This window comes from Notechis scutatus, chromosome 3, assembly GCF_049901735.1.
Source record: "Notechis scutatus isolate UNSWTSFEM ecotype Mainland chromosome 3, rNotScu1.2, whole genome shotgun sequence".
Taxonomy (NCBI): domain Eukaryota; kingdom Metazoa; phylum Chordata; class Lepidosauria; order Squamata; family Elapidae; genus Notechis; species Notechis scutatus.
This window is the reverse complement of record NC_142011.1, coordinates 158,413,487-158,440,410: the sequence shown is the minus strand read 5'-3', so window position 1 is coordinate 158,440,410 and position 26,924 is coordinate 158,413,487. Positions and strand designations below refer to the sequence as shown.

At 36.3% G+C, this 26,924-nt stretch overlaps 1 protein-coding gene across 1 annotated transcript; it reads right to left on the bottom strand.

The window, feature by feature from the left end:
* Positions 1 to 739: 739 nt before the first annotated feature.
* Positions 740 to 26,652, bottom strand: APCDD1 (APC down-regulated 1). The gene is made up of 5 exons (XM_026671927.2): positions 25,906 to 26,652; positions 15,428 to 15,605; positions 13,639 to 14,170; positions 6,058 to 6,379; positions 740 to 2,072 (listed from the first exon to the last, which is right to left on the bottom strand). The coding sequence occupies exons 1-5, from the start codon at positions 25,961 to 25,963 to the stop codon at positions 1,621 to 1,623; spliced, it is 1,542 nt and encodes a 513-aa protein (XP_026527712.2). The 5' UTR covers positions 25,964 to 26,652; the 3' UTR covers positions 740 to 1,620.
* Positions 26,653 to 26,924: the final 272 nt, after the last annotated feature.

The following is a 26,924-nucleotide window of genomic DNA, read 5'->3' as shown; positions in this document are numbered from 1 at the left end:
TAAAGATTCAAAAATAACTAACAAAAAGCAATCTTAATAGAATTGCTATTCAGCTTTAATGTAATTCCTGGAAAAAAATAGCTAAGAATTTTCTTAATTTCATATTCAGATCTTTGCAGTACTTTCAGTAATGCATTTTATTAAAAAGGGAATAAACCGTAAGCTACAATTTTAATTTGTAGAAATCAATTAAACATGGGATATCAAAAAGTTTTTAATTTCAAAGGATAATCTTCCCTTTAACTTTTTCTTGTATTTTTAATTCCAATTAGACTTTTAAAATTAAGGAAGTTATAAAATGGCTAAATCGTATTCTATATACTGCACTCTTTAAGATGTGTAAGGGCTATCTGTTATATTTTGTGATATAATGGTGGTTTAGTTCACCCATGTGCTCTGTTTCATTACTGTTTCTATGCACAGTGGCAGTTTGCTTGCATACTAGTAGATGGCAACTATGTAGGCATTTGTGAGTGCAGTACACACAAATGCACACTTGTAGAAAAAACAATCTGGAGAAGCCTGTGTTTTCTGGACTTGTCATATTTGATAAGGAGCTGTGATTCTAAAGAAAAAGAATGATACATATTTGTAGCATATATCTTTCCCATTATACAAATAAAGATGGAATTACCCTTCATCTAAAATGCCTCTACTTTGCTCAACCAACACAATTTTGCGATTTGACTTAAGTTGCTTATAAATCTCTGTTGTTTAACAAATTGATACATGATCTTAGTTTTAAAAGTTTCCTTGTAAAGAATGACTTTATTAGAACTTATTCCTGTTTAACTGAATTTCCCACTTTAATAAAATGAGATTCAAGGTACGTGCAATGAATATGACAACATTTCTCTCATGAAAATATATTTAAAAAACACTTTGGCTGTTAACTGAGAAGTCTTGTAATCCTTTCTTCCCCATTTTACTTTATAATTTTAATTACAAATTATTGGAAATCAGAAAATCATTAAATTATCATGCATTGAGTAACAATATAAAATGTGTCATGTTATTCTGCATCACTGAATTTAATTTCACAAAAAATCTTTATACATTTTCAATTTTTGAAGATTTTATATTTGTCATTCAGTTTTTTTATTCTAAGCATTTAATATGTAAAATCTATAAAAGTATATTTAGATACATCCATGGTTTGAATTTTTTGTATATACATATGTACATTGTAGCTTAAGAAAGATGCAGTTTTCTAGTATTGGCACAATAGAAGTATAATACCTGATATTTAAAGTCAGTGAAGAAATTATTTTTTTAATTCAATGGACTGCAACAGCAAAGCCGATGGAAGAAAGGTTGCAGAATATGTTCTTTAGTTGTAACAGAGTTTTTAATATGAAATAAAGAAACTGCAGTCTTAAAGTGCAATTACTATTGTGCAGTCATGTCAAACCGTAGATCAGACTAGATGAAGCTCAAAGAAATGAGTGCTGTTCATGATTCAAATACAGGAAAGCATGAGAAAATAATAAAAGTTATTAGGCATTCAAGTGCATCAAGAAAATAGTTATTCTTTTTTGTCTTAAAAATGCCTTTTGCCATTCTCATTAATCCCAGTTTCTATATTGTCCTGATCTGAAAAATTTCAAAATGTTTGTTCTTCTAGCTGAGAAGATCCAAGTGTGGCACAGTATAAATAGCCACTATTGTGGCTAGCACAAATGCACAGGAATTGCTTGCTGATGCGCCACTATTATACCATCCTAGAATGTTTTCTTCTAATGTTCCTTCTATTCTTGGGGCTGCTGATGTACACTGAATTAAGGGCATTTGGTAGGAGGTTGCTCTTTTTTCTGGCCTGTCTGGGCTGGATCCATCACTAGGTCTCTGGCCATTATATAGCAAGTATCTCCCCCTGGCATCCTGCTCCATTTTGAAGATCTCGTATTCTGTGTGAGGCAGACGGATTCCCAAAGCAATACATCCATTTGTGTGAGTCACATCTTGCTGCACCCCAACTTGCCAGGATCCTTCTGCTCCACATTCATTTCCATTGAAAACATTCAGTAGAGAGGCTGTAGCTATATCCATGGGAGTAACTTTCATATGATTTACTGCAAAGAGAAGAAACTGCGCATTATATTTTGAAGTATAGTAATGTTGTCCAGTCATGAATTGATGCTATTTTGTGAACATAATCAAAATCCTTACATTTAAATTATGGTTTTCTTTTAAATTGTGCTTTTACACATTAAAACGGATGTAACTGTAATAGGTCTAAAGTTAATTTGCTTCAAAGGTATTCCAACACTTGCCCATCTGCCCCAGCATTCTGTTTTCAATGGTATTCATCAAGATCCTTTCAAAAAGTCAACAACTTTTTCACTTTTTATTTCCTTTTAAGCAATTGGTTTTCAGACACCACTTGGAGATTCCATTAGAATTCATGATAACTCAGATATATCCTCTTTCAATGTGGTTAATATTTAAAATAACACATCTTGCAGAAGCATTTGCACTGAGTGAAAATATCTCAGATATCATAAAAGCAAAATACACAGATATTCACACTACTGCAAACACAGATGTTACTTGTAGTCTTAAGTATTAAAATTAAGCAGAGTATTTGCTTATATGGGTATTCTCAATATATGCTCGGTCTTTAGAAATAGCCTTAAAATAATGCTTTGAAGGGACCTAAAATGTCACCTCTCCATCTTTATGTCTGGACATTATTGCTTATTTCTGCCTCTCTATTTCTTTATTATTCTAGTCGGGGTTGCTGTAATGAACTCAGACACTTGACTAAGAACAAACAGTTTATCTGATTCCAACCAAGTAAAGTGTATTATTGACCTTCCCCGAATAACTTGAAAAACTGTGATGCAGTGGGAACAGAATGCATTTCATGCAGCTAAAGATAGCATTCCTTTTAGCTCCATCTTCATTATACCCCTCAAAGTATTTTCACACTGTAGCTGAGTGCATGCGTGGAAAATAGGCTGTGGAGAAAAATCTAAAAACACTCAAAAGAATTAGTTTCTGTTTGTGACAGTACTAAATTAGCACTCTAGTTTCTAAAATGTGAACAAGAGGATGTTTGAGTATTAATCATGACAAACTACAGTTGCCTACTGATCTGTGAGTAATAAATGATGTTCCTGGAATACTATAGTAATTTTGTTGTAGCTGTGCTCTGCTGAATCCAGATGTTTCCAGAGGTTATCCTCTTGCATCCAACATGGATATCGTGCAGCTAGAAAAGCAATGAGCTGGCAGTTTTGAATGGGTTTTGTTCATGAACAAGTATTTCAACAATGCATTTCTTAGATTTTTGGCATGTGTTTATAAATACATAATTGTGTTGCTTATTACTGCCAGGTTTTGTGAATGTCCTCTCTGAGTAGATTGCACACCTGAAACTTTCCTTTTATGTGGGTAGTTACATTTGATTTCAATGGAGGGAACTGAGTGAAATATAGAAATAGATAAGCATTTAGGAGAAATTGTTACAAGAATATGGGGAAAATATATCTTTCACAGGCCATCAGAATGGTATATGAAGTCTTAAGGTCTCAGAGGAGACAGAAATGGATGTTATGTTATACTGTATATGATGTTCCCCTCCATCTGCAAGGTCCTCGAGTTCAATTCCCAATAATCCCCAATAAAGGGCTTGTACCTCAGAATGACATCTAGCTACCCGCACCTGGCAATTCTAATAAGGATGAGTCCAGTAATATGCTGGTTCTTGGTGTCAATGTAACTCATTTTAAAGAGACCTTGGACTGAAGCCACAAGCAATATTGCCCAAATTTCCTCATTAATTTTCATTAACCAGGTACAAATAATTTCTGGATAATTTACTCATGAGATTAAACCCTGAAATTGCTAGAGCTATTAGTTTTGGTTTGATGCTTGGACTATGGTAATGAAGTCTTAAGGGTACAGGTAAAATTTATCATTCTGAAAAACAAAGGATTCGTATCTTCTGTGTGGATCTCATGCAGTTATTTTGCTGAAAATTCTATTATACTTTTAATACACTATTTTTTGCAAACACTACTTGGGAGGAGAATCCAGGTTATTTCTTGGAAAATTAAATCAAGAGCAAAACCTTATGGCTTTCTTATTAGAACAAATTAGCACTAGGAAAAAAGCTTTTATTTTTAAAAGTGATAAATGTAATTTGCAATTTGATTTTAACAATTGTGCATATAAAACTTTAGAGATGCAGAAATCCTATAATTTCATCTCACTTGCTGGTAAGAGCAAGGTGAGATAAATTTATTTTTCTTCTCCCTTTACCTATAAATAATCAGTATGTACACATGTGTACATTACTGTTTTCATATGGTGTAATTCTACTTTTTTCTAAAAGAGAATGTAATTCCAACAAATTCACTGGTTCCATGTCAATTCTGGTGTCAACATATATAAAAATTCAAACCCCAGCAAAAAATTATTTGGCATTACCAATATAGATGTAATTTCATTTTTAAAGTTGAGTTTTACGTTTATGGTAACAATACAAGTCAGCCCTTGTGATCAGTTAACTGACCATTTAGCCAGGGAGACTATTCTATAATTAACCTGCAAAAGGTACACTTTAAATTTTGTCATGTCACCTGATTTTTTTAAAAGGCAAAGTACAGGCAGTTAATCAGTTCTGCAGACTTATTATGCTTGCCTGGCTCAAAGCCAATATCTCAAGTAATACGGTGGGGGAACACTTTTCATTCAAAGGGAAGAAGACTTTCAAGTGCGTGCTTAAGCTTTTCGACAGCACCTGTTGGAAATGCCTGAAGTCAAATTTGTCTTTCTCAGGATTGTGTGGCTGCCGTGCAGAATGACAGCACAATCCTAGGAAAGGATATGTGTGTCCTAAAGAGCTGACATGCATTTACCTGCACACAATCTGAACTTTGCTCATCCAAACTAAGAGCTGTATTAAACTCTACACTCACATTGTCAAAGTTGCTCCCAAATATCTCTATTATGCCAGCCTTCTCTAATTCAGTGCCCTTCAAATATATTGGGGTTACAGTTCTGCCTGAAAACTCCAGCAGTGTTTCTCAACCTCAGTGACTTTAGGATACATTCCAGAATTCCATAGCCAACAGAAAAACATAGTTCTAGCAGGTATAAACACAATAAAGCTAAAGGCAGGAGATTGGGAAAACTGCCTCAAACCAGTATTTCCTTCCTATTTATCTCCTTGTTACCTAGAAGATAAACATACCCTTGCTATCTTTTCCCTTTAATAATATGCATATTTTAACTTTCCTTGATTAACTGCCTTAACTTGCACGTCCTCCAAGACTGTTAACTGAATTACAACAATACAAATAGGCAAACAGAAGCAGTGTAACTTCCTGATATTTTTTGACAGAAAACAAGACAAAAACAAAAACCCACTGGTATACTAAACCCCTCATGAGGTTTAAAATCATTCCCCACAACCAAGAGGAGAAAACATATGCCTCAAATTCTGGGGTGGGATTCTACCGGTTTGCACCTATTTGCTAGAACCGGTTGTTAACATTCTAAACAGTTCGGAGAACCGGTTGTTTGAAAAAATTACTGGCCTAATCCTGTAAGGAAGGCAGGAAGGAAACATTCTGGTGTTGCTTACAGAAACTGCCTCTCCGTTAACCCTTATTACATTCTTGGCAGGACTAGACTTCCTGTCTCAGGAACGTCTCTGGAGTTTTTTCCCCCTCCTCTGCTGATACTTTGCTTTTGTGGAGTGACCATTCAAAGTTACAATGGCACTGAAAAAAGTGACTTATGACCCTTTTTCACACTTACAACTATTGCAGCATCCCCACAGTCATGAGAGGCCAGGCAAGGAGATGCGTGCCTCAATGTGAATGATGTTGAGTTGGCCACGCCCAGTCAGTAACATGACCACCAAGCCACGTCCACCCAGTCACATGACCACCAAGCCACGCCCACCAACCAAGTCACACCCACAGAACTGGTTGTTAAAAAATTTGAATCCCCCCCTGCTCAAATTCCATCTCTTTCAGTAGCTTTATTACATCATCATCTCACCCAAAATGAAGAAATCTGAAACTGAAGAGAATAGAAACTTACCTTTAAAGACAAATTCTGTTCCTCCCATCACTTTGGTTGAATGTATACCCCTGCTGTAACGGCCTTTTGCATAAATAGTGAAGGTGGGATGTTTGCAGATTGGATCAGAGTAATGATAGTAATGACCTTCCCAGGTATTATTGTTGTCATGGAAAACGAAATGTCTAGTAAGAAAGAGCACTTCAGGTCGTACTTCACAGCGCTGGCTCACCCATTCCCCATGTAATCCAATAGTCAAATCCGCCTTTGGAGGCAAAATTGGAGGATGGTGTTCATCTGATCGATAGATGATCCTACATGCTATACATGAATGGTCATGGTTCTGAAATAAAATAAAAATTGGTCATTTAAAAAAATTGTATGAAATACAATTCATTTCATAATGCTCATAACCTTTACATATCATATGGGTCATGTTTTTTTAAATGTGACTAGAATCTAAAATGAGAAGGCTAGAGTTGCCTGCTTAAGAGATCAGGGTAATTGAAAACTTTCACGCTGGAAATAAATCTTTAGACTTTTTGATTAAAAGTCTAAATTTTTGATTAAAAAAAAACTTTTTGAGCATTCACAAGCCTTAGTATTTTATGTTAATAATGGTGGAAATAAACATTCTGATCTTTCTTACAACTCTATGCAAGAGATGTATTTTTTTTCCTTATGGAAGTCCATCTCTATAAAATAGGGCTGTCAAACTCCTGGCCCGCAGGCTGGATGCGTCACATGCTGGCCACACCCATGCCCAGTTTAGCGAAGGGGGAAAAAAGTTCCAATGCATCATGTGATGACGTGAGTTTGACACCCCTGCTATAGAACAAAGTTAAGTGATCCTAATTCCTTGATAAATGTAAAATTGCATAGGATTAGGTTAGGGAAATGACCCTTATCAAAAACAAGGGTTTTTTTCCTTGTCAAAATATTGTATCTCAATTCAAGAAAACACTTTGTTTAAATAACCACTAAATTCTCTCCCACTCCTATTACCTTTCTGTGCTTTTTCTAAATCAACCTTCAAGAAAACCACTAAGATTAATAACTTTAATTTAATGGATTTTAAAAAAAAATTAAAGTTGTTTATTCTCTGATGGCTGTTAAAAATGCTACTCTGCTATTCTGTTTCTTTTACTGAAATGTGAGAATAAAGGTCAAGAATCCATTCTCAAAAAGAAAAACAAAACATATTTTTGGTAATAAATTGATTTATGTGAAACCGCTTAGATTCTGCATTTGAAACTGAATGTACTGCTATGTGAAAGAAATGCATGAAACAATCTGAAATCTATAAAGTTTTATTAAACAAAATTGATATTCTAGAACAAAAATAAAACTTCACTTGATTTATACTTTATATAATTTTTACTCTTAATTACAAGTCATTAATCCTGTTTTATTCATCTGCATTTTCCCATTTCACAGATTCAAAATACTGCATTTTACATGTACATTGAGTTCGGTGGCAAATGGTCTATTTTAACCACTTAGGTAATTAATAGTAAACATAATGTCAGGTATGTTTGTTAATACAAATCTCCATATCTAATATAAAATAATAAATGTTTCAAATGAGAAAACAATTGAAAGGCAACATTTGATTTACTTCAGTTACGTTGTCCTGAAGAGTTTATTTTGCATCTCTCTCTCTCTCTAAAACATTATTCTGAGAGGTATCAAAATGTGTTGTTGCAATATTCTTGTTTGGCCCTTTGGGACTCAATCTGTGGGCTCCCTATAATATGTTTAGGCTGTAAGGGACCTGGATGTTGGAGAAAAAGCTGAAACGGAATTCAAATGAGGCAAGAGCTACTACTACTGCTGAATTTTGAAATTGGGAAAATGCCCCTGACCCTTTCCCCTAAGAATCAAGTTCTGTGTCTGGTGTTCCACCTAAATTTGACCCTGACACTTACCTAAATAGCATTTTTGGTTAACTTAAGCTGATAAACCATAGCCAGTAACTTAACACTGGGTTACTGCAATTTACTCATTTGAGTGTCCAGAAACTGCAGTTGGTCCAGAAAGCAGCAACGTTATATGTGCTATATTGGTCCTGTACCAACATAGCTGAACTAATTTCTTGTCCATTTCAAATTGCTGAGCAAACTGCAAAGACGAACATAACAAAGACCCAAGTTACTTTCATAGAGTCCATCCTACACTTTAGGGCTCTTCTGTACAACACATTAATGTGCTCCCTTTCACATGCTTGAGACTGAATGTTGATATAAGTGCTACTCCCACAGCCTGTTTTTATCATGTCTTACAAGCACAGCCACTCAGGGTTGCTGACTTCATAAAGTGTAAATTAGAGTAGTAACTGAATTCCCTGAAGTCCTTTTTCTTCCACACTGTGTTACCTCTGTGAAGAAAACCAATGGCTCAATCTTAATTAAATGGCAGAATGGAAGATGTTCAGGCTGCCAGTTTTATTATACTATATTTCATATTTATTTATGAATGAATGAATGAATGAATGAATGAATGAATATCTTGGGATGTCAATGTCCTGGAAGATATGGGAGATCAAGAGATCAGTATATATTTCATTGGGGATACATGTAAACCCCCAAACTTTGCTCTCCATTTTCAAAAGTAAAAGAGATGACTTGCCTTTACTTTGGGCTGCTGGTTGTGAGTCACCAATATGGGAAATAGAGTATCAGAAAAGGTCAGAAACAATTCAAATTAAATACATCTGAAGTATCTACAGTGAAACATTTGCCAATCCTGGAAAGAAACATTAGCATCCCACTGGAAAAAGCCCCTTATTAACAAGGCTTTAGTAATGTTTACTAACCAATAGAAAATAATACAAGATGAATAGTACAAAAAGTTTGTTTAGAGTAATTCAGGATTGATGGATGCAGGAAGTTGTACATGCCTTGTCCAGACAGAGTGTGGTGTCTACCTCTGTAAAAGAGACAATGATCAAGCTGTTCCTGAAGAAACAAAACCTGGACCCAGTGGATCAGTTACATGCTAGTGGTCAATATTCCCTTGCTAGGCAAGGAGTTTGTGAGGGTGGTAACTGATCAGTTACAGATTATCTTAGGTGAAAATGATTTTAGATTCATTTCAAACTGATTTCAGACTTAGCTATAAAAAAGAAATCACTTTGGTCACCCTGTGGAATTATCTGTGTCAGGAAAAAGACAAAGATAGCAATTCTCCTTGCTTGCTTGCTTGGTTCTCCTTGAGCTATCAATGTCCTGAAAATATTGAACATAGCATCTTGTTTAGACCATCTAAATTGGATGTGAAGGCCCTGTACCATGGTAGTTCTGATCCTATTTCAATGACAATTTCCAGAAGATGGTATTGAGAGATTACTGTTCTGCTTTATGGCAATTTGGCTATGGAATCCCTCAATTTTAAAATCTTCTAAACTCTCCTTTGTTGTAAATAGGATTATATTTATGTTTTATAATTTAAAAACAGATAATCAAGCAAGGTTTGCCAGGCTGATTCTCTACAATGGATTCTCTTCAGAGAAGAGTTTCTTTCTTTCTTTCTTTCTTTTTCTTTCTTTCTTTCTCTTCCTTCCTTCCTTCCTCCTTCCTTCCTCCTTCCTTGGCTTTAGTGTTTGATGGCCAAAAAGCTGGTGTAAAAAGTTGATTGAATGTCTCTTTTCCAATTCCAGAAGCAACTAAGATGAGAGATTTTAAATATAGTCTACTACTTAATTTGTTTTTCATCAGTGTTCAAGACAGAAGGATAATAACTATGCAATTTATTTTATATTTAATGTAAGTCTTGTTTTATGCTTACCTCATAAGTAATCAAAGTGCAGTTGTTCACTTGGTAAATATTTCTGCGATAGTTATTTTATTTTTATTTTATTTTTTACAAAAAGAAGTCTAAGAAACTAAAATACGACACATTTCTGTGAAAAAGTGTCATCTATGCTTTCAAAATAATTATCTCAAAGAAGAATTACATATATATAAGGTATATGTTTATAACTGTACTGATGGGCTAAAAAACAACATGAAGGCAAGTTTAATATTTTAAAAAGTAGGACATGGGAAAAGTAATATATGTTCTTTGAAGCCACGTGAATTCTTTCTTCAAACTGCAATTATACTTCAAATAGATGTTCTACTTTTGTTTAAGTCTTATCACAGCATTCCCAATTTTCCCATTAGCTACGCTGGCTAAGCATTCTTGTAGTTAAATGTCTGGAAGATGCTTTGTTGGGGAAATCTGCCCAATAAGCGCCCCGCTCCCCCCATGCGTATTAACTTAATTGCACAGTCTGACCAAAGACTTTAGAGACATATCTGCACTTTTGCTTGAAATAGAACATTACATCAAAGGGCTCTGAATCTGAACAGACAGCCAGTTCCTCTGTTCTCTTATTGCATATTCATGACAATAAAACAATTTGTAACACTGCACACAATAAAATTATTTAGTCTAAAATAATGCCATATGCTTCACTTAAATAGGTACTGTTCAAATTTATTTCTACAAAACATTCAGAAAGATTAATACAGTTCAACCAAGAAATATTGTTTGCAAATATTCTATTGGTTCATTCAATCACACTTTATTTTAAACTAGTTATGATCATGACCAAAATAATTATGATCTAATTTTTATGATATGAAAATGTTTAAGTAACTCTGAAAGGTTCTGCTGGAATTAACCGATGACAACTTTGATCTCAAATGTGGTTCCGATTACTATGTACATTCCTTTGAGATGTCATCAGAAAAGATGTACAGCCCTACTGTGAAACAATATATCCTCATTTCTATGTGTGTTTTTTGTGAATAAGGTAGCTCATTGAGGTACTGTATCTTGAGTTTTTATTACAGCTAAAATGTGTAAATATGCATTAGTTTCTGCTGCTTTATAACTCCAAGATAGAAAAAATATTACTAGGACAGGTGTCATAATAATAATAATTAGACATAATTATAAGAAGTATTAGAGAAGCTTGTGGTAACACCTTACTCAAAAGAAAAGTTAATCTTACATTGGTGTGTTCTACTGCATTGGAGTCACATGATATACCACCAAATTATTCCTTAATGCAAAAGTAAATCTCTACACCAGTGTTTCCCAATGTTAGCAACTTTAATGTATCTGGACTTCAACTCCCAGAATCCCCCATCCACCTGGGAAGTCCAGACATTTTGGCATTTCTAAAGTTGAGAAACACTACTCTATACAATCTTAATCTCGTGACCAAGTACCACTCTCTGTGTTCTTGTCAGCTCCTCCCAAGTTCCCTTCTCCCTCAAATAGATATCAAAACAGGCAACTGGGTTGGCCTCTTTACTCTAGCTGTAGTATGGAAGTGCATTTCTCTTGCATGGTCCTTCTGTTCCAATAAGCCAAACTGCTAGTATGTTAATGATCCTCAGGTTATTTTGAAGGACAAAATAACTTTCTTTGATTTTTTTGATGCTCCTTTTCAATCAAAATTTATAAGGCAAATTTTTTAATCTTTGATTTATATGATTATCCTGAATCTGTGCTATTCCATTCTTTTAACAAACAGTTGCCCCTTTAATTCTAGATCCTATAATTGGGTTTGTTGACTTATGATCTTCTAAATCAGAGGGGGGGGGGGGAACTGGGAGAATTCTGGGAGTTGGTCCACAAGTCATAAAAGACCCTATTCTAAATGGATGCCATTCCCCCCCCCCCAATAAAATGATCGAGACTCAAAGATGCTTGAAGATTATATAAAGCAGAGGTGGGAATGATGACCTCTTTATGACTTGTGGACTTCAACTCCCAGAATTCCTGAGTTGGTTCACAAGTCATAAAGAGGCCATTGTTCCCCATTCCTAATATAAACGAATGCTGCCCATTGAGGATTGCCCATTTTCTGCTGCTTTATAACATTAATTCCTTTCAAACGGAAAGCACTAGAGCAGGGGTGTCCAACCTTGGCAACTTTAAGACTTGTGGACTTCAACTCCCAGAATTCCTCAGCCAGCAAAGCTGGCTGAGGAATTCTGGGAGTTGAAGTCCACAAGTCTTAAAGTTGCCAAGGTTGGACACCCCTGCACTAGAGTTTCCATTTAATAATTTCCATATTTCTTTTATAATTTTGAGGGAAGAGATACTATCAGCTGTGTTGGCAGATACAGACACATGCTTAATACATTTTGACATACTTTGTCCAAGTTTGCTTCCCCCCCCACTTTGCTTCTTCCTCTCGGGGAGGGCAGGAGGGAGACAGTTACTGATCCCATATAAGCCATTCTGAATATATTTTGGATAAAGAGCAAGGACAAAATATTATAAAACAGATTAAGTATATAAAGTACAAAAAAGGTGGGGGGAAAATTAGGCATTGAAAAAAAATCTGAAATGTACTTTGAAATAGCAAATATTGAAAAACAATGAACTACTTATATATTATTGTTTCTTTTATAAAAATTTATAGATAACAAGTTTGCCATTACCTTATTCTACTTTTATCTTTTCTGTAGATATGAAGTACTTGACTTTTAATAAAACATAAAATTTGAAATTTCCTTTCAGGTGTGTGGCTGGGTAACTGGCCACACAGTATATTTTTCAATTTTTCAGGAACTTTTGCAACATATTCTCTTGCAACTATCTGACAGCTTTTAAAGAGCAGAAACTTTTGAGAGTATGGATCAATGCTTCCTTGCCACCAAAGAAAATATTCTGTCCAGCAGCAATGTCTGCAGCAGGGGTCCCCAACCACCGGTCCGCGGACCGGTACCGGTCCGCGGAACAAGTCCTACCGGGCCGCTGGTTGCTGGGTGCCGCCATCTTTTTTTGATGAAAAAGTGCTTCCGGTGAGCTTTTCCGGTAGAAAGCTCACCTGAAGCACTTTTTCATCAAAAAGATGGCGCCAGCGCTCGGTGAGCTTTTCCGGGCAGAAAGCCATTTCTACCCGGAAAAGCTCACGAGCGTGGCGCCACCATCTTTTTGATGAAAAAGTGCTTCCGGTGAGGTCACCGGAAGCACTTTTTCATCAAAAAAAGATGGCGGCGCCCAGCTGATGCCGGTACCGGGCCGCGGCGCCCAGCTGATGCCGGTACCGGGCCGCGGCATAAAAAAGGTTGGGGATCACTGGTCTGCAGGATCTTTCCTCAAAAGGACAAAAGCAATATTGTTGCATTCTGTCAGCAAGTTCTATCCCTTTTCTACATGTGTTACACTGCACTGCACCTAGGTCATGATACTTGCTTTTATCATTTTGTACCTCACTATCTCCTCGATGCCATTACTGTAAATATATTGAAAAAAATGATACATTGCAACATTCTTTCCCATTAAAATATTAACAACATGAAACAGATTTGATCCTACAAGTCTGCATCCAATGTCCAAATTAAAAAGACATGAAAAAATGGAAGCAGGGGTGATAAGCCAGCAAAGAGAATATAGCAGTTTGATTGTCAGATAGGAAGATGTAACAGGATAATAAAGTCTAGAAGGCATAACTGACAGACAAGATAAGCAATCCTGATAAAGAATACAAGTGAAAACAGATAGCCTGCATGGGATCTGGATTTAAGTTTTGGGCCAAGTAATTTTAAAAACATACTTCATTTACGTCTTGGAAATACAACTGAAATGTTCACATACCTTGGCATTTTGGAGTGGAGGTTGATAACTGGATGGGCGATAATATATCCTTTGAGCAGGATCTGTGTGGATGTCTCCAAGAAACAGTTCTTCTACTAAGTGATCTAAATTATGGTGCAGGTATTGTTTCTCTACTCGAATCAGTTGAAGTTCATGCATAGCAAAATTCAGTGCCTTTGTACACTCGTAGCCATTCTCCTCTCTCCATAAATCATAGCTCACATTCTGCTCCCAAGGTTTATCTCCTGCTACAAATCCAGGACATGTATGGTTCACCAACTGACTTAGTTTATCGGCTACTGCCTCATTGTGGCAGATGATCTGAATGTTATGCAACTGATAATCCGCTTCAGTCCCTCCTCGGATAATCCACGATGCTTGACGAAGGCGGACTTTACCACGGATAACCAAGGTATAGATTGGGGTTGTACACCGATTGCTTCCATAGTAAAACTGATAAGCTTTGAATGTATTGTTATGGTAGAATCTGTAGGATCTTGTGATGAATTCTGGACCTGCTCTAACTTCACAACTATAGTGAAACAGGGGAAAAAAAAAACCTTTGTTAAGGTATAAAATTATAAAATTTAGTTATTGTCAAAATAGGTTCTGGAGTTAATCCATCTCTAAGTAACAGCCAATTCACAGTATTTATAATAATGATAATTGGAATACTTGAGCTTTAATGTTTCTATATGTAACAATATTTGCTTTGATTTCTTAACAGAACACTTTAGATAAGAGCCTTTTATTTCTCTTCCTACCGGTTGCATTACATTTTCCTATTTTAGTTATTGTTTTTTTTCTCCCTCTTTAGTATATATTAAGAATTCATGGTATGCTGTAGGGAGATATTTTAATTGTATTTCTGTAAAGATGCTTCATCCACATTCCTATAAAAAGAGTGAACCCATCCATCAAATTTTACACCGGTAGCATAAATGTTTTCTAGATTAATAATGTAACATATGCTACACTAATATACTAAACAAATATCTGTATCAAATGGTTGTATACAGACTATAAATGCAAAAGATGATTATGAAATGAACCAATTTGCCTATTTTAAATAAGAATTCACCTAAGAAATGAGCTTTTATAGCTTCTACCAGGACTTTTTAGTAACTTGAATGAAGACTGGTGTTTATCAAAGTAAACGTTCCATTAACTAGCTGTATTTTTTGCCTGAATAAGGCCTGCTGGATTAGAATTGAAGGAACTGTAAACCTAGAGAATACTCCTAAGAACATAATTTAGAGTATACTGTAAAAGACGGCTATAAAATAAATCTTACTCTAAAAGAACATCTATAATGTCAATTAAACATTAACACATGCTTGGGTTGTCAACTATAACTCTGTAATTTCAATTTATAAATGAATTTGTACAAATGTCAGAAGATAAAACATGAAGTCATGAGTTTATTCATAAGATCTTATGAACAATTTTCTGCTATGCTGCAGTTTCCAAGTCAGGAAGATAGAAAATATTTGAAATGGCTTAAACACAGATTGTGGTCACAAAATTCTGCAGCCAATCACAACACCCACAGTTACAATAAGAACTGACTCTGATACTTATGCAGAGAGAGAGAGTGGGGGAGGGAGGCAGGAAAGGGTTGGGAGAGAGAGAGGAGGAGACGAGAGGAGAGGAAAGAGAGGGGAGGAGGAGATTATCATTAAGGGGAAGAAAAAATAATTCACTCAAATCCTTTAACTGATTGCAAGTGAAAAGTATTTTAGCCTGTAGTGTTTTCCAATATGATCGTTTTGTTTGCCTATAAACGTACCCAGTTGAGACCCAATGTCCCTCAATCATGGGTGGCATCTGTACAGTAATACGAGCTCCATTGTGCAGATGTTTCAGCATGTGATGACACTGTGATTCCTTGAAAGTTCGCCATGCACTCTTTTCTAACGTTTGAGGATGAGTCCTGCTGTTGTGAAGCGCAGAACCTTCTCCCAGCCCTGAATAATCAAAGATGAAACATAAACATTCTGGTGAATGTAGATTAATGTAAAAAATTAATATATACAAAATTAATTCCAGTTGTTGGTAATGAGAGATAGTTTGACATGTGAATGCAGGCCTCTAGAAACTAACCCTCTGCTTGAAATGAAGATTATGATGAATGCAAATTTTGAAAGACTGTAGAGATAATTACAAAAAGTTTACTGACTGACAGATTCTAATCCTTGGATCCAACATATAATGAATTACATGCATGCTATCACTACATTGAAAAAAAAGCGTTACTTTATGCAGTGCCCAACTTCCAAATTTATTAGCTTGGGATCAGAGGTGGTATTCAGCAGGTTCTGACCAGTTCTGCAGAACCGGTAGCGGAAATTTTGAGTAGTTCAGAGAACCAGCAAATACCACCTATGACTGGCCCCGCCCCCATCTATTCTCTGCCTCACAAGTGCCAGCTGATTGGCTGGGTCTTCTTTTGTTGCCCTGCACAGGAGAATGGAGCTGGAAAGCAGGTTAGTGGGGTGGAGACGGAATGGGATTTTGTAGTAACCTTCCCCTGCCAAGCCCACCAAACCACACCCACAGAACCAGTAGTAAAAAAAATTTGAATCCCACCACTGCTTGGGTTGCCAAAATCACTTGAAGCCTCTTCTAAAAATTCCCTTTTGTCAATAAATGAGTGCGACATATTTGATTTTATGTGTGCAAATATGCAAACCTGCTAGCAGCTATAATTCCCCTTTCCCTTGCAAAAATCGGGGCTGGGATGAAGTTAATATTGACTAAATTAATGGCTATTAAATCAAATTAATTGCCAGTAAAATAAATCACACTTTTTACAGAAGTAAGCTTACCAGTATTCCAAGTATTCTTTCTCATGCACCAATTTATATTACACATATTACACACACACACGTGCACGTGTGCATACATGCACATGTATGTACACACTCACACACACACTTTGTCCTCCTTCTTGAAAGAAACAGCAAAAAGAAGAAAAAAGGAATGGAAAAAGAAGGAAGAGAAACAGGGAGGAAAAGAAAGAGACACCTGTTCGCTGAGTTTAAAAAAAGGTTAAATTTCATCGTCAAACAGCCCTCCCAAGCTATAGCTAATCTTCAAAGGTATCAGGAGCATCTGCTGATCCTTTTGCACTTCATAATAATTCCTTTATTTTCAACACCCTCTTCTATTCTCATTCTACAGGATTGTTCTTTTAAACAATCAAGTTGTTTTTAATTGCAGATCCCAATTTCTTCCTTTGTATACATTTAAATTTCTTGTTTATGCTAGAACGTATTTAGAAAATAGCTTTTATATATATTTGGACAAGCTATGGTGAGATTACTTTCTAGGTAGCACTGATCCGTTAATCACTGTGTAGGAAAACCAAGTCTTTATGCTCTATTATAATACTTTATATGCAGTACACAATATCCCATGAAAACACTTCATCCTGTAATACATTGTAAAAAATATAAATGCCTTTCAAAATTGAGATATAGAACTGCTATTTAATTTTTTTTCTACTTCATTTCTAAAATTCTGAAACTGAGGGAAATCAGAACTGATATAATTATACAAAAATTATATGATATATTCATACCCAATACATGCACAGATCTCAAGATTATACTCACTGTGGTTACAAATTTTATGCAAGGAAAATCTGAATAACTCTGTATAAAGAAGGCACTGTGCAGTCATTAACAAATATTTTAACGAAGAGAAATTAAGACTTGGCCTACTTGATTCCATGATGCAATAAGTTTAGCACATATGAGAGCACTGAAAGCCAATTCGGTCTAATATTTAAGGCACCAGGCCAGAAAACAGGAGACCGCGAGTTCTAGTCTACCTTAGGCCTGAGAGCCAGCTTGATAACCAGTTATTTCTCTCAGCCCCACCTACCTTGCAGGACTTTTGTTAGAAAAACAGGAGGAGGAAGTAGTATTATATATGTTCACCACCCTGGGTTATTTATAAAATTAATAAGGATGGGATATAAATTAATAAAAACATGTAACGTGAATATTCAGTCTATTATGACAGTATTAATATAAAGCTTTACATTCTGCAACATATTTTTTGCAGCAGAAACTTGCCAAAGTTTTACAAAATTCTGAGTTACCTGAAATGGGACTTTTCTTTGTCCTGCATCCCAAAACATTGCTGAAAGGACTTGTCATGCTTTAGGATATTTGTTACTTTCTTCACAGGGGCGTTAAACTGGCAGCCCGTGGGCCAAATGCATCATGTACAGGCCATGTCTACCCCAGCTCCGCAAAGGGAAAAAATGTTGCGATATGTCACACAAAGTGACATGGCGCTTTGACACCCGTGATATATTATATTTGTTTATAATTTTTGGTCAGCCAAGGTAGGGGTAGAACATCTATCACAGCCCTCTCTCATCTATCAAAGACCTTCAATAAAGCCGATGTATGTAAGTAAGTAAGTAAGTAAGTAAGGAAGGAAGGAAGGAAGGAAGGAAGGAAGGAAGGAAGGAAGGAAGGAAATAAAATAAGTGTCATTAATCATAGTATCCTTCTGGATCAGCATTGGATATTAGAATTAGGAATGGGGTGGGGGGCAGAATGGTGCTACTCCCTGTGGGGCTGGTTCCAATTATATTGGTAGGGAGACAGGTCTAATTTTAGGCCTTTGCTTTGCGAGTTGAGGTGGTTCATTGGTAAGGGATTAAGCAACATCAATATACTGATGATGCTTAGTTGCACATATTTATCCCTGGCCAACCAAGTGATTCCATCTAGATTCTTTCCCAGTGTTGATGAGGATCTGGAGTAAAAATAGGCTTCAAAACTGTGAGTTTTAGGGCTCCCCAGAGGACTTTCCATCATTAGTTCTGGATAGGGTAGTGCTTCCCTAAAAAGAACTAATATACATTTGGGATCTTCTTGCACTCGTAGCTCCTATCCCATAGTTATTGCTATGGCTAGAAAAGTCTTTCAGCAAACCTCTGTTATGCACTAATTGCACCAGCTCCAGGGTTGGTAAGCCCTGTCATGATCCCTCAAACTTGATCGCCTCCCATTTGGACTATTACAATGCAAACTACACATAAATATCCTTGAAGACCACCTGGAAGAGACAACTGGTCCAGAATGAAGCAATGTGGTTAGGGGCTTTGAGAGGTTCTTCTTTGAGGCATTGGACTAGGATGTTGGACAAGCCTGTTGTGTAAGAGTTAAGAGTGGTTGCAGTTAACAATAGATTTCCTTATTAAAATTTATTTTGTTGCCTTGTTTATGTGTTTTTCTGATGATGCTAGCTGCTGAAAGTCACAATTGTGAGTTGGACGGCCATACAAACTGATTAGTAAATTATTAATAACATAGTAACTTTTCCTACTTAAACCAGAAAGATGGGAGATTGCACAATGTTGGAACAAATGTTTTCCATTTGGAGCTAGTTAATAAAAGTTTAATGGAGTTCTAATGACAGTAACTTATTACAGCCAAGTTATTAAAGTATAATCAGATGCTCTCTGAAATTCTGAACCTATTTTCCCTCCGTGGGTCAACAGATACTTTAGTATACCTCCCTTAAAAACATGTATCCTTTTGCAAGGACTTAATGTACAATGGAACAACTGCAAGATACTGGAGAATGGCTAAATACATTATTTTTTGCTGAGCAATGGCCATATTCTTACGTTTTCTTGCTTATGTTTAAATCTGTGATTGTGATATAAACTTACTAAAGGAAAAAAATATTATAAAGGGGGAGGAGCTAAAACTCAGTAGAAAGAGTACATGATCTATATGTAAATGGTCTTAAATTTAACCCCTAGTAGGATTATAAAAATATCTGGCTTGAAAAGAAGGGCTGTGGGTAAGTCAGCAAAGCAAAGATAGTACCAACAGCGATAGACACATTGGGAACAATCCCAAAATAGTTGGAATACCACCATCGGGTATTGACAAAATCATCATCAGTCAACTGCAAAAGTCAGCTTTGCTTGGAACAGCTTTAACTATAACACCATCAAATAATTTCTGCCTATTCCAGGTCCTTGGGAAGGACTTGATGGTTGGATAAAATGGCAAATCCTAGCTAAACATCTGACTGACTGTATGACCAACCATAATAAATAGCTAAACCAACATAGAATGAATAGAATGCAACAGTTTACTATGTCCCGTGGAAGTCTGTAGCAGTTTGTTAGGTAATTCCGTATTTAGTAATTTAGAAAGAATCTTCCAAAGTTTAAATAATGTAGATGAAAATTCTTTGTTTTTAATTGTTCAAATATTTAGGTCACACCTATTTTACCATCAAAAGACAAAACTTTTTCCACAGCCTGCATACATTAGTATACAACTAAAATACGTTAGTAACGTTGTTATATTATATATGAAAGTCTTCAGTCAATAAGGATGTTTATATACTTACAAAATCACATAAATAATAAACATAAAAACAAATTTGACAGAATAATGTACCTATTATAATCATGACTTTTAATATAGTTCAACAGAAGTTACTTTCTAGGATGAATGGATGCCTGAAATGATAATTTTACTGAAAATTCAAGAGTAGTCCTTATTTTGATGCCTCCACAGTCCAAATTCTATTTCTTAACATTGGATACATTTAAACGTTTTGTTTAAGAAAAAAAGAGAAAGGGTAAGACCTGCTTGATGAAATGGTTAAAGTAGTGGGTTAGAAACTAGAAGACTGTGCATTGTAGCGCTGCTTCAGGCATGAAGCCAGCTGAGTGACTTTAGGCCAGTCATTCTCTCTCAGCCCTAGTAACAAGGCAATGACAATCACTTCGGAAAAACCTTGCCAAGAAAACTGCATGAACTGGTCCATGTAGTTAAAGGAGTCAAGACTAACTTGAAAGCACCTTATAAAAGCAATTACAATAGGTACCATATAGTGTCTGTATTTGCTATTTATTCTGATATTTCATGTTAACTAGCTGGAAACTGAATATAACAGTGATCGTTTTATTTTGTGAAAGGAAATATAAAGTAAGTAACATTATATATAATGTACAATATAAATATTAATTATTTTGGAAAGCTATCCTATTTTATTGTAAAATAAATTAACTCCATTGCACATTTTAATCAGAATTTCTGTAGCAGAAATATTTTGTCACATGGTGCAAACCTTTAACAGTCAACAAGTAATAAATGTAGGATTTTAAAGGTCATTTTACAAGTTATTAAGATAAGATGCTCTCTTTTTCTTTTTTTTCTCCTGGTGCAATTTTCTCCTTTTTCTCCTCTATACCAGGAGTGTCAAACTGGCGGCCCGCGGGCCAGATATGTCACATGCTGGCCCCAAGTCCTGCCCGGTTTAGTGAGGGGGAAAAAAGTTCTGATATGTCACGTGAAGCCGCAGTGACAACACAACTTTGACACCCTTGCTCTATACAGTTAATTTTATCAATTTACATTTTATTATATTACATAATGTCAGTAGATAAGGAAATTAATTCAATTTTCAAATATATAGCAGAGTTTTTGTATATTTGATATAAATATACATAATAAATTACAAATTGCCACATGTAGTTCCGCTTGGTTAGATACAACTCTAGTATCTTGACAGATTTGTTTCAATTTTATCTTGCCTAAACAATCATTAATGATAAATGTCAATTTTAATAGTTGACCTGAAGGAATAATTTAGTCTGCCTTGGAAAAAGAAAAGTCCTGAGATTGGGATGTAATATTACTATTATGCAGCTCCAACAGATATAATCTTCCAGACAAGATTTTCAAGTTTTGACCAGTGGTGGAATTGGAAAAGATTCAGAGAGTATGAGTCATAGAAATAATAGACAAAGACTCTCCATGTTTAGAACAAAAATCAAAGACATCAGAAGTCCATTTAGATTATCTCTGCCATCTGCTTCCAACAATAGCCTGCCAGATGCTTATAGGAAACCCACAAACAAGACACGGGAGGCAATGTGTGTTTGCATGCAAGAAACTGAAGTTCAGAAATGTACTGTTTCTTAATATGCAAACTCTTGCTTGATTATCAGAGTTAATAGTCTGACAAATCTATTCTCCAACTAATTCAACAAATTCATCACATTCAACTAATTCAACAAACGCATCCATTCATCTCCAACTAGTTCAACAAATTCATCACATTTTAAGGCAACAAAAATTATATATATTATTCAGCTTTGTTTGGGTATTTTCCCACGTCATTATAGTTGTAGCAACGTTTCGGCAGAATCTCATCTGCCATCATCAGGCTTCTGTATTGTGTTCGTCTGTGAGTCAGACTTTTACAGTTGTTTACAGTTGTTTTACAGTCTGACTCACAGACGAACACAATACAGAAGCCTGATGATGGCAGATGAGATTCTGCCTAAACGTTGCTACAACTTTAAAAGCACAACTATAATGACGTGGGAAAATACCCAAACAAAGCTGAATAACATACATACATACATACATACATACATACATACATACATATATGCTTGCACTGGCACAAAGCCGAAAGCACCAGCCTGAGGATGGCGAGTGGGACCTCGCTGAAACGTCGCCAAGATACTCTTAATCTTACATGTGAAAAGATCCAAACACACCTAGACCTATATACCTGTACCCGTGAAAATCTACGATATATATATAAAAACAACCCTTCATTTTGCAACTACTTGAAGTTACAATGGCACTGAAAAAATGACTTACAACTGGTATTTACACAGTGGTCACATTATTAAAATCCTGGTACTTGTCAATCAGCATGTTTTTTATGACAATCCCAGAATCTTGTGATCATCATTTGTGACCTTCCTAGCCATTTCTGACAAGCAAACTCAACGGGGAAGGCTGAATTTGCTTAACAACCATGTAATGTGATTCACTTAACAATGGCGGTGATTTATTTATAATAATGGCAAAAAAGGTCATAAAATTGGGTGTGACTCACTTAACAACTGCCTCGCTTAGCAATGGAAATTCTGGTCCCCAATTGTGATCGCAAGTCGAGGACTAAAGTTGCTGAGACAGTAAATTATAAATGTAGTGACAGAATATATATATAAGCATTAAAATCTCCTTTTATTTCTCCCAAGTTGGACCTCAGGCCCTTTGATTCTATGTGTATCATACAACACGTATGTGCATGTTCGCACACTCACAACCAGATTGTGAACCAGTGACTTAAGAGATATTAGTTCAGGGGAAAAAATGAGCTTAAATCTTTAATGACAGTAATAAAAGATTTAAGATACATACCAGAAACTGATAGATTCTTCAGTTAGCTGCATTATATAAAACATAAAGGTGGCAGTTGCTTTACTCTATAGATTCCTTTATTTATAAACAAATGTCACCATGATGAATGTTACATAAATTTAGCAACAAAAAAATGCACTCATACACAAGAGGCCAGCACTGCCCATCCAATTGTCTGTCCTTACTTGAATGCAAAAGAGTTATGATTTTCTATTACGTTCTTTCCCCCTATGTTTACTATAGCCTTAACAATTGATTTTTTGTGTCCCCTCTTTTTTCTTTTCTCATGTTCCCAATTTGATAGTACTCTGAGGGAGGGACAAGCAAAACTCCCCGTTTCAAATTCTCTTGGTAGAGGCTGTTTTGATCTGACTACTGGCCCTGATTTGTTTCACATTTCAGCCAAAGTTTAAAACAGCTTGGTAATTCTAAGCAGATGAGCCTATGATCTAACCCTATAATTATACCTTCTCTCCTTACTTAGCCTCTAACTTCAAACCTTCCCTTCTAACTTCTAGACTCCCAGATCAGAGAATTTTAAAGTACACCTTGGCGTCCAGGCATGTCTGTTTCAACCAGATATATTTATATAGCCTGTATACGTTGTGCTGAGTTACTGGAGGAGAATAAATACCTTTTTTGAAAGCAGTCCTTTTATCTATAAAATGACAAGTTACCTAGAAGGTACAGATTTTTTTAATCATGATGGAGTGGCATTTCTGCATTTGAGAGCATCCAAACAGATGGAAAGGTAACATCTATGTGTTTAAAACACCTGTATAAAATCCACATCTGTGTTCAAATGCTGATGTTAAATTTGTATTAATTTAACAGATACTGGATAACTATTCAGATACTCATTCATCCAATGAATAAACATTTCTATCAGATAACATTTAGAGTAAGGTGGAAAACTTAATGTTACTGGGTTAGAATTCCAATCATTCATTTATCCTAGCTGGGAACTAGACCTCATAAGTGGAGAACCCGAGGTTCCTCAGTTATAACTTAGAATAAAACATTACAAACTTTTATGGACATTCTAAACTGGAGATCACCAAAGCTAGAATTTTATGAAATAACAAGCCTTGCTGCAAGAATATTAGCACTGTTCTTAACAATTTTTTTTAAATCTATAGTTGTTTTTAATAGACTTCTATATAAATATAAGCTCCTATACAAACTTAAAAGTCCTCTTGTCAATTAATAAATGAGAAGAAGAAGCGGGGTGAAAAGAGTAAAGGTTCCTCTATGGATGTATAGTGATTTGGAATTGGATGCAACAAGTAAATGGGCTTTTTGCACAGTTGAATTTTCCCTTACATTCTTCTCTCTAATTCAAATTTCCTGAAATTTGCTTTAGTGCAAAAGAGAAAAATCCTAATCACTTGTACACTTTGATGATGTATGAAGCAGCTATAATTATTGGAAGACATTGGAACTGTAGCAGGAGAATACGAATACCAGATTTTACAGCAACAGTAAAAAAAACTTTTTAAAAGACTGAAAATAAGATAGATATATCATAATGCTATTACAGACATGTGTAGTATTACATCATCTGCAATTTTAGTTACAGTTCTAGATATCCCATCTCAAAAATGACAGTAGAGCAATAGAAAAGGTGCAAAAATGATGCAGTTATTATCTTCCATTTGCAAAAAGACTAAAATAATGGACTTTACAGTCTAGAAAATAAGAAAACTGGAGAGCATCATGTCAGAGGTACATTACATCACAAATAGTATGGAATAACACTGCAATACACATTAATGAACATTAAAGTCAAGGCAGGCCAAGAAATGTATTTTCTTACATAGCATGTACTGTAGCTTCTAGAATCCATTTCTATAGTATGAGGTTATATCCCTGTTTTAAAATGAATTTAAAAGATTTGGCAATAACAAAAAACCATACGTTTAAAAACAGTGCTCAGTACTCTTGGATACTAATTTTGGGGTCAAACTACGAAAGACCACTATGGGTTCATTACTCATTTGTGGAGTGCTGAGCTAGGTATTGTTGGGAACATAAGATAAATTCTACAAGTGCTTGAAGTGATCCTGTTGTTACTTTTATGTACATAACTTGTAGACTTGTAGACAAACACCCTCCTCATTAGAACGCATCTTGGCATTTCATCATTAAATGAAAAAGAACTGTGACTGCAATATAACAATCATTTTATTAGTGAATCATGCATCTGAAGTAAACACTAGTTTGGGTTGGTGGCCTAAGACCCTTTATTCTAGGTCTTCTTGGATATAGAAGTCAACTTGGCCTCTCTATTAAGGCCATAGTGACATTAAGGTGCACATTTAAGAAAATAAAACTGGGAAGCTCTTTTATGAAACTTCTAAACAGGCAAAACTATATTAATATGGATAACAAAGCAAAATCTCCAATTTCTCTCTACTTAAATACTGTATTAGATCTTTCAATATCTTATATATCAAATATGCAACAGACTTTATAATGAATGCATCTATACAGCAATTCCTGCTTTTGGAGCTGACATTTTTAATAAAAAAAAATCAGCCTCAGAAATATTGCATATTTAAATTGTTCACCAATGTGCCTCTTTCAAGGCAATGAGAAGCCTGGTTGACATGAGAATACCTCCAATAAAAACTAGGCTAATGTCTCTAACCATTTGCACACCAAAAAGGAAACATTTAAAATATCGTTTCCCATTACAACACAAAAAGGCTTGAAATGACAGAAGACAACCCATTGTTAAAGGGAAAAATATTGTTATCCATAAGAATTCTTGATTCTTAATGAATGTACCTTTTCTTTATGTATACTGAGAGTATTTACACCAAGACAAATTCCTTGTGTGTCCAATCACACTTGGCCAATAAAGTATTCTATTCACTATTAGTAAATAGTGAATAACAGCATTAGTAAATGCATAGGAGTTTGAAGTTAAGGCAAGAAGTAGCCTTTCTAGCTTTACCCTAAGTCTGGCTAGAAGATATAAGAATTATTCTTGTTACAAGAATAATATAAAGATTATTACAAATGCATTGTTTCTTTCTGGAGTACTCACCATGCAAGAGCAGGACTAGGAACAGGTACCCAACCAAGACGCAGCAGGGATAGGACATTTCCAGCTTTTCAATAACTTCTCTATTCCAAACTTTTTTTTTTTGCGCCCTTAAAAAATCCTCTCTTCTTTTTTGCTTTAATAATCTCTTTCTTCCGCACCCCTGAAGTTCTTCCAAATCCCCCAAGTCCTCTCACGCACACGAAGCTGGAAACACGCGCTAGTAATAATAATCATTAAAAAAAGAAGAAGACAAAACCCAGCGCAAGAGCGAGCGAAGGTTCTTGCTCAAAGGATGAAGTCCGGATCCGCGCAACCCACCTGGCGGGATCCAACCGCCCCCAAACCTTCGCACCTTCTCTTCCCACCTCGGGGCGAACCCCAACTGCAGAAAGCAGCGCGAGGCTCCAGGGTCTTCAGGCAGTTGCCGCCCTGGGCTTCAGTCCTCCAGCTATCCCACCCACCGCCGACCAAAACTTTTCAGGGGAAGGCGGTCCGCCTCGTGCCGGCCGAGGCGAGGGGCTTCGAGCGCTCGCCCAGCTCCCAAGGCTTTCCCGGTTCTTGGCCTTCCGAAGCCGCTGCCTGCTCAGAGCAAGTCTCGGGCGCCGACCGCCGTCTTTTTCCCCCCTCCGCGTCTCCTCCTGCGGCTTTTTCTGAAGCGCGGCAGCGGCAACGGCGGCGGCGGCGACGGTGGCACCAACAACTACTCCCCTTCATATTTCCCTTCCCAGCCGCAACCCCAGAAGGGAGGGATCTGAGGTGGCCCGGGGCGGGGCGGGGCGGGGCGAACAGCTTGCCGCCTGAAACCAGACACCCTTGACTTGAAAGGAGACTACAAAGAGCGGAGAGGCTGAGAAGGGAGGATCCGGGAGTTCCTGCCCAGGCTGCGCTCCCGCTTCAGCCTTCCTTTGATCGTGGGTACCAAACAAGTCGGGGCCTAACAGCGGATGACGTTGGAGCCAGATTTTGAAAAGGAGGGGTCCACCCCCCCCAATTCCTCCCCTCAGAGGGGTAGCCCTTTT

Excerpts from the sequence above, each read along its gene's own strand:
- APCDD1 (XM_026671927.2), bottom strand. The coding sequence starts at position 25,963 with ATGTCCTATCCCTGCTGCGTCTTGGTTGGGTACCTGTTCCTAGTCCTG. Across the intron at positions 14,171-15,427 it reads GGACATTGGGTCTCAACTGG|TTGTGAAGTTAGAGCAGGTC; the intron begins GTACGTTTATAG and ends GTTTCACTATAG. Across the intron at positions 6,380-13,638 it reads CTCCACTCCAAAATGCCAAG|AACCATGACCATTCATGTAT; the intron begins GTATGTGAACAT and ends ATTTTATTTCAG.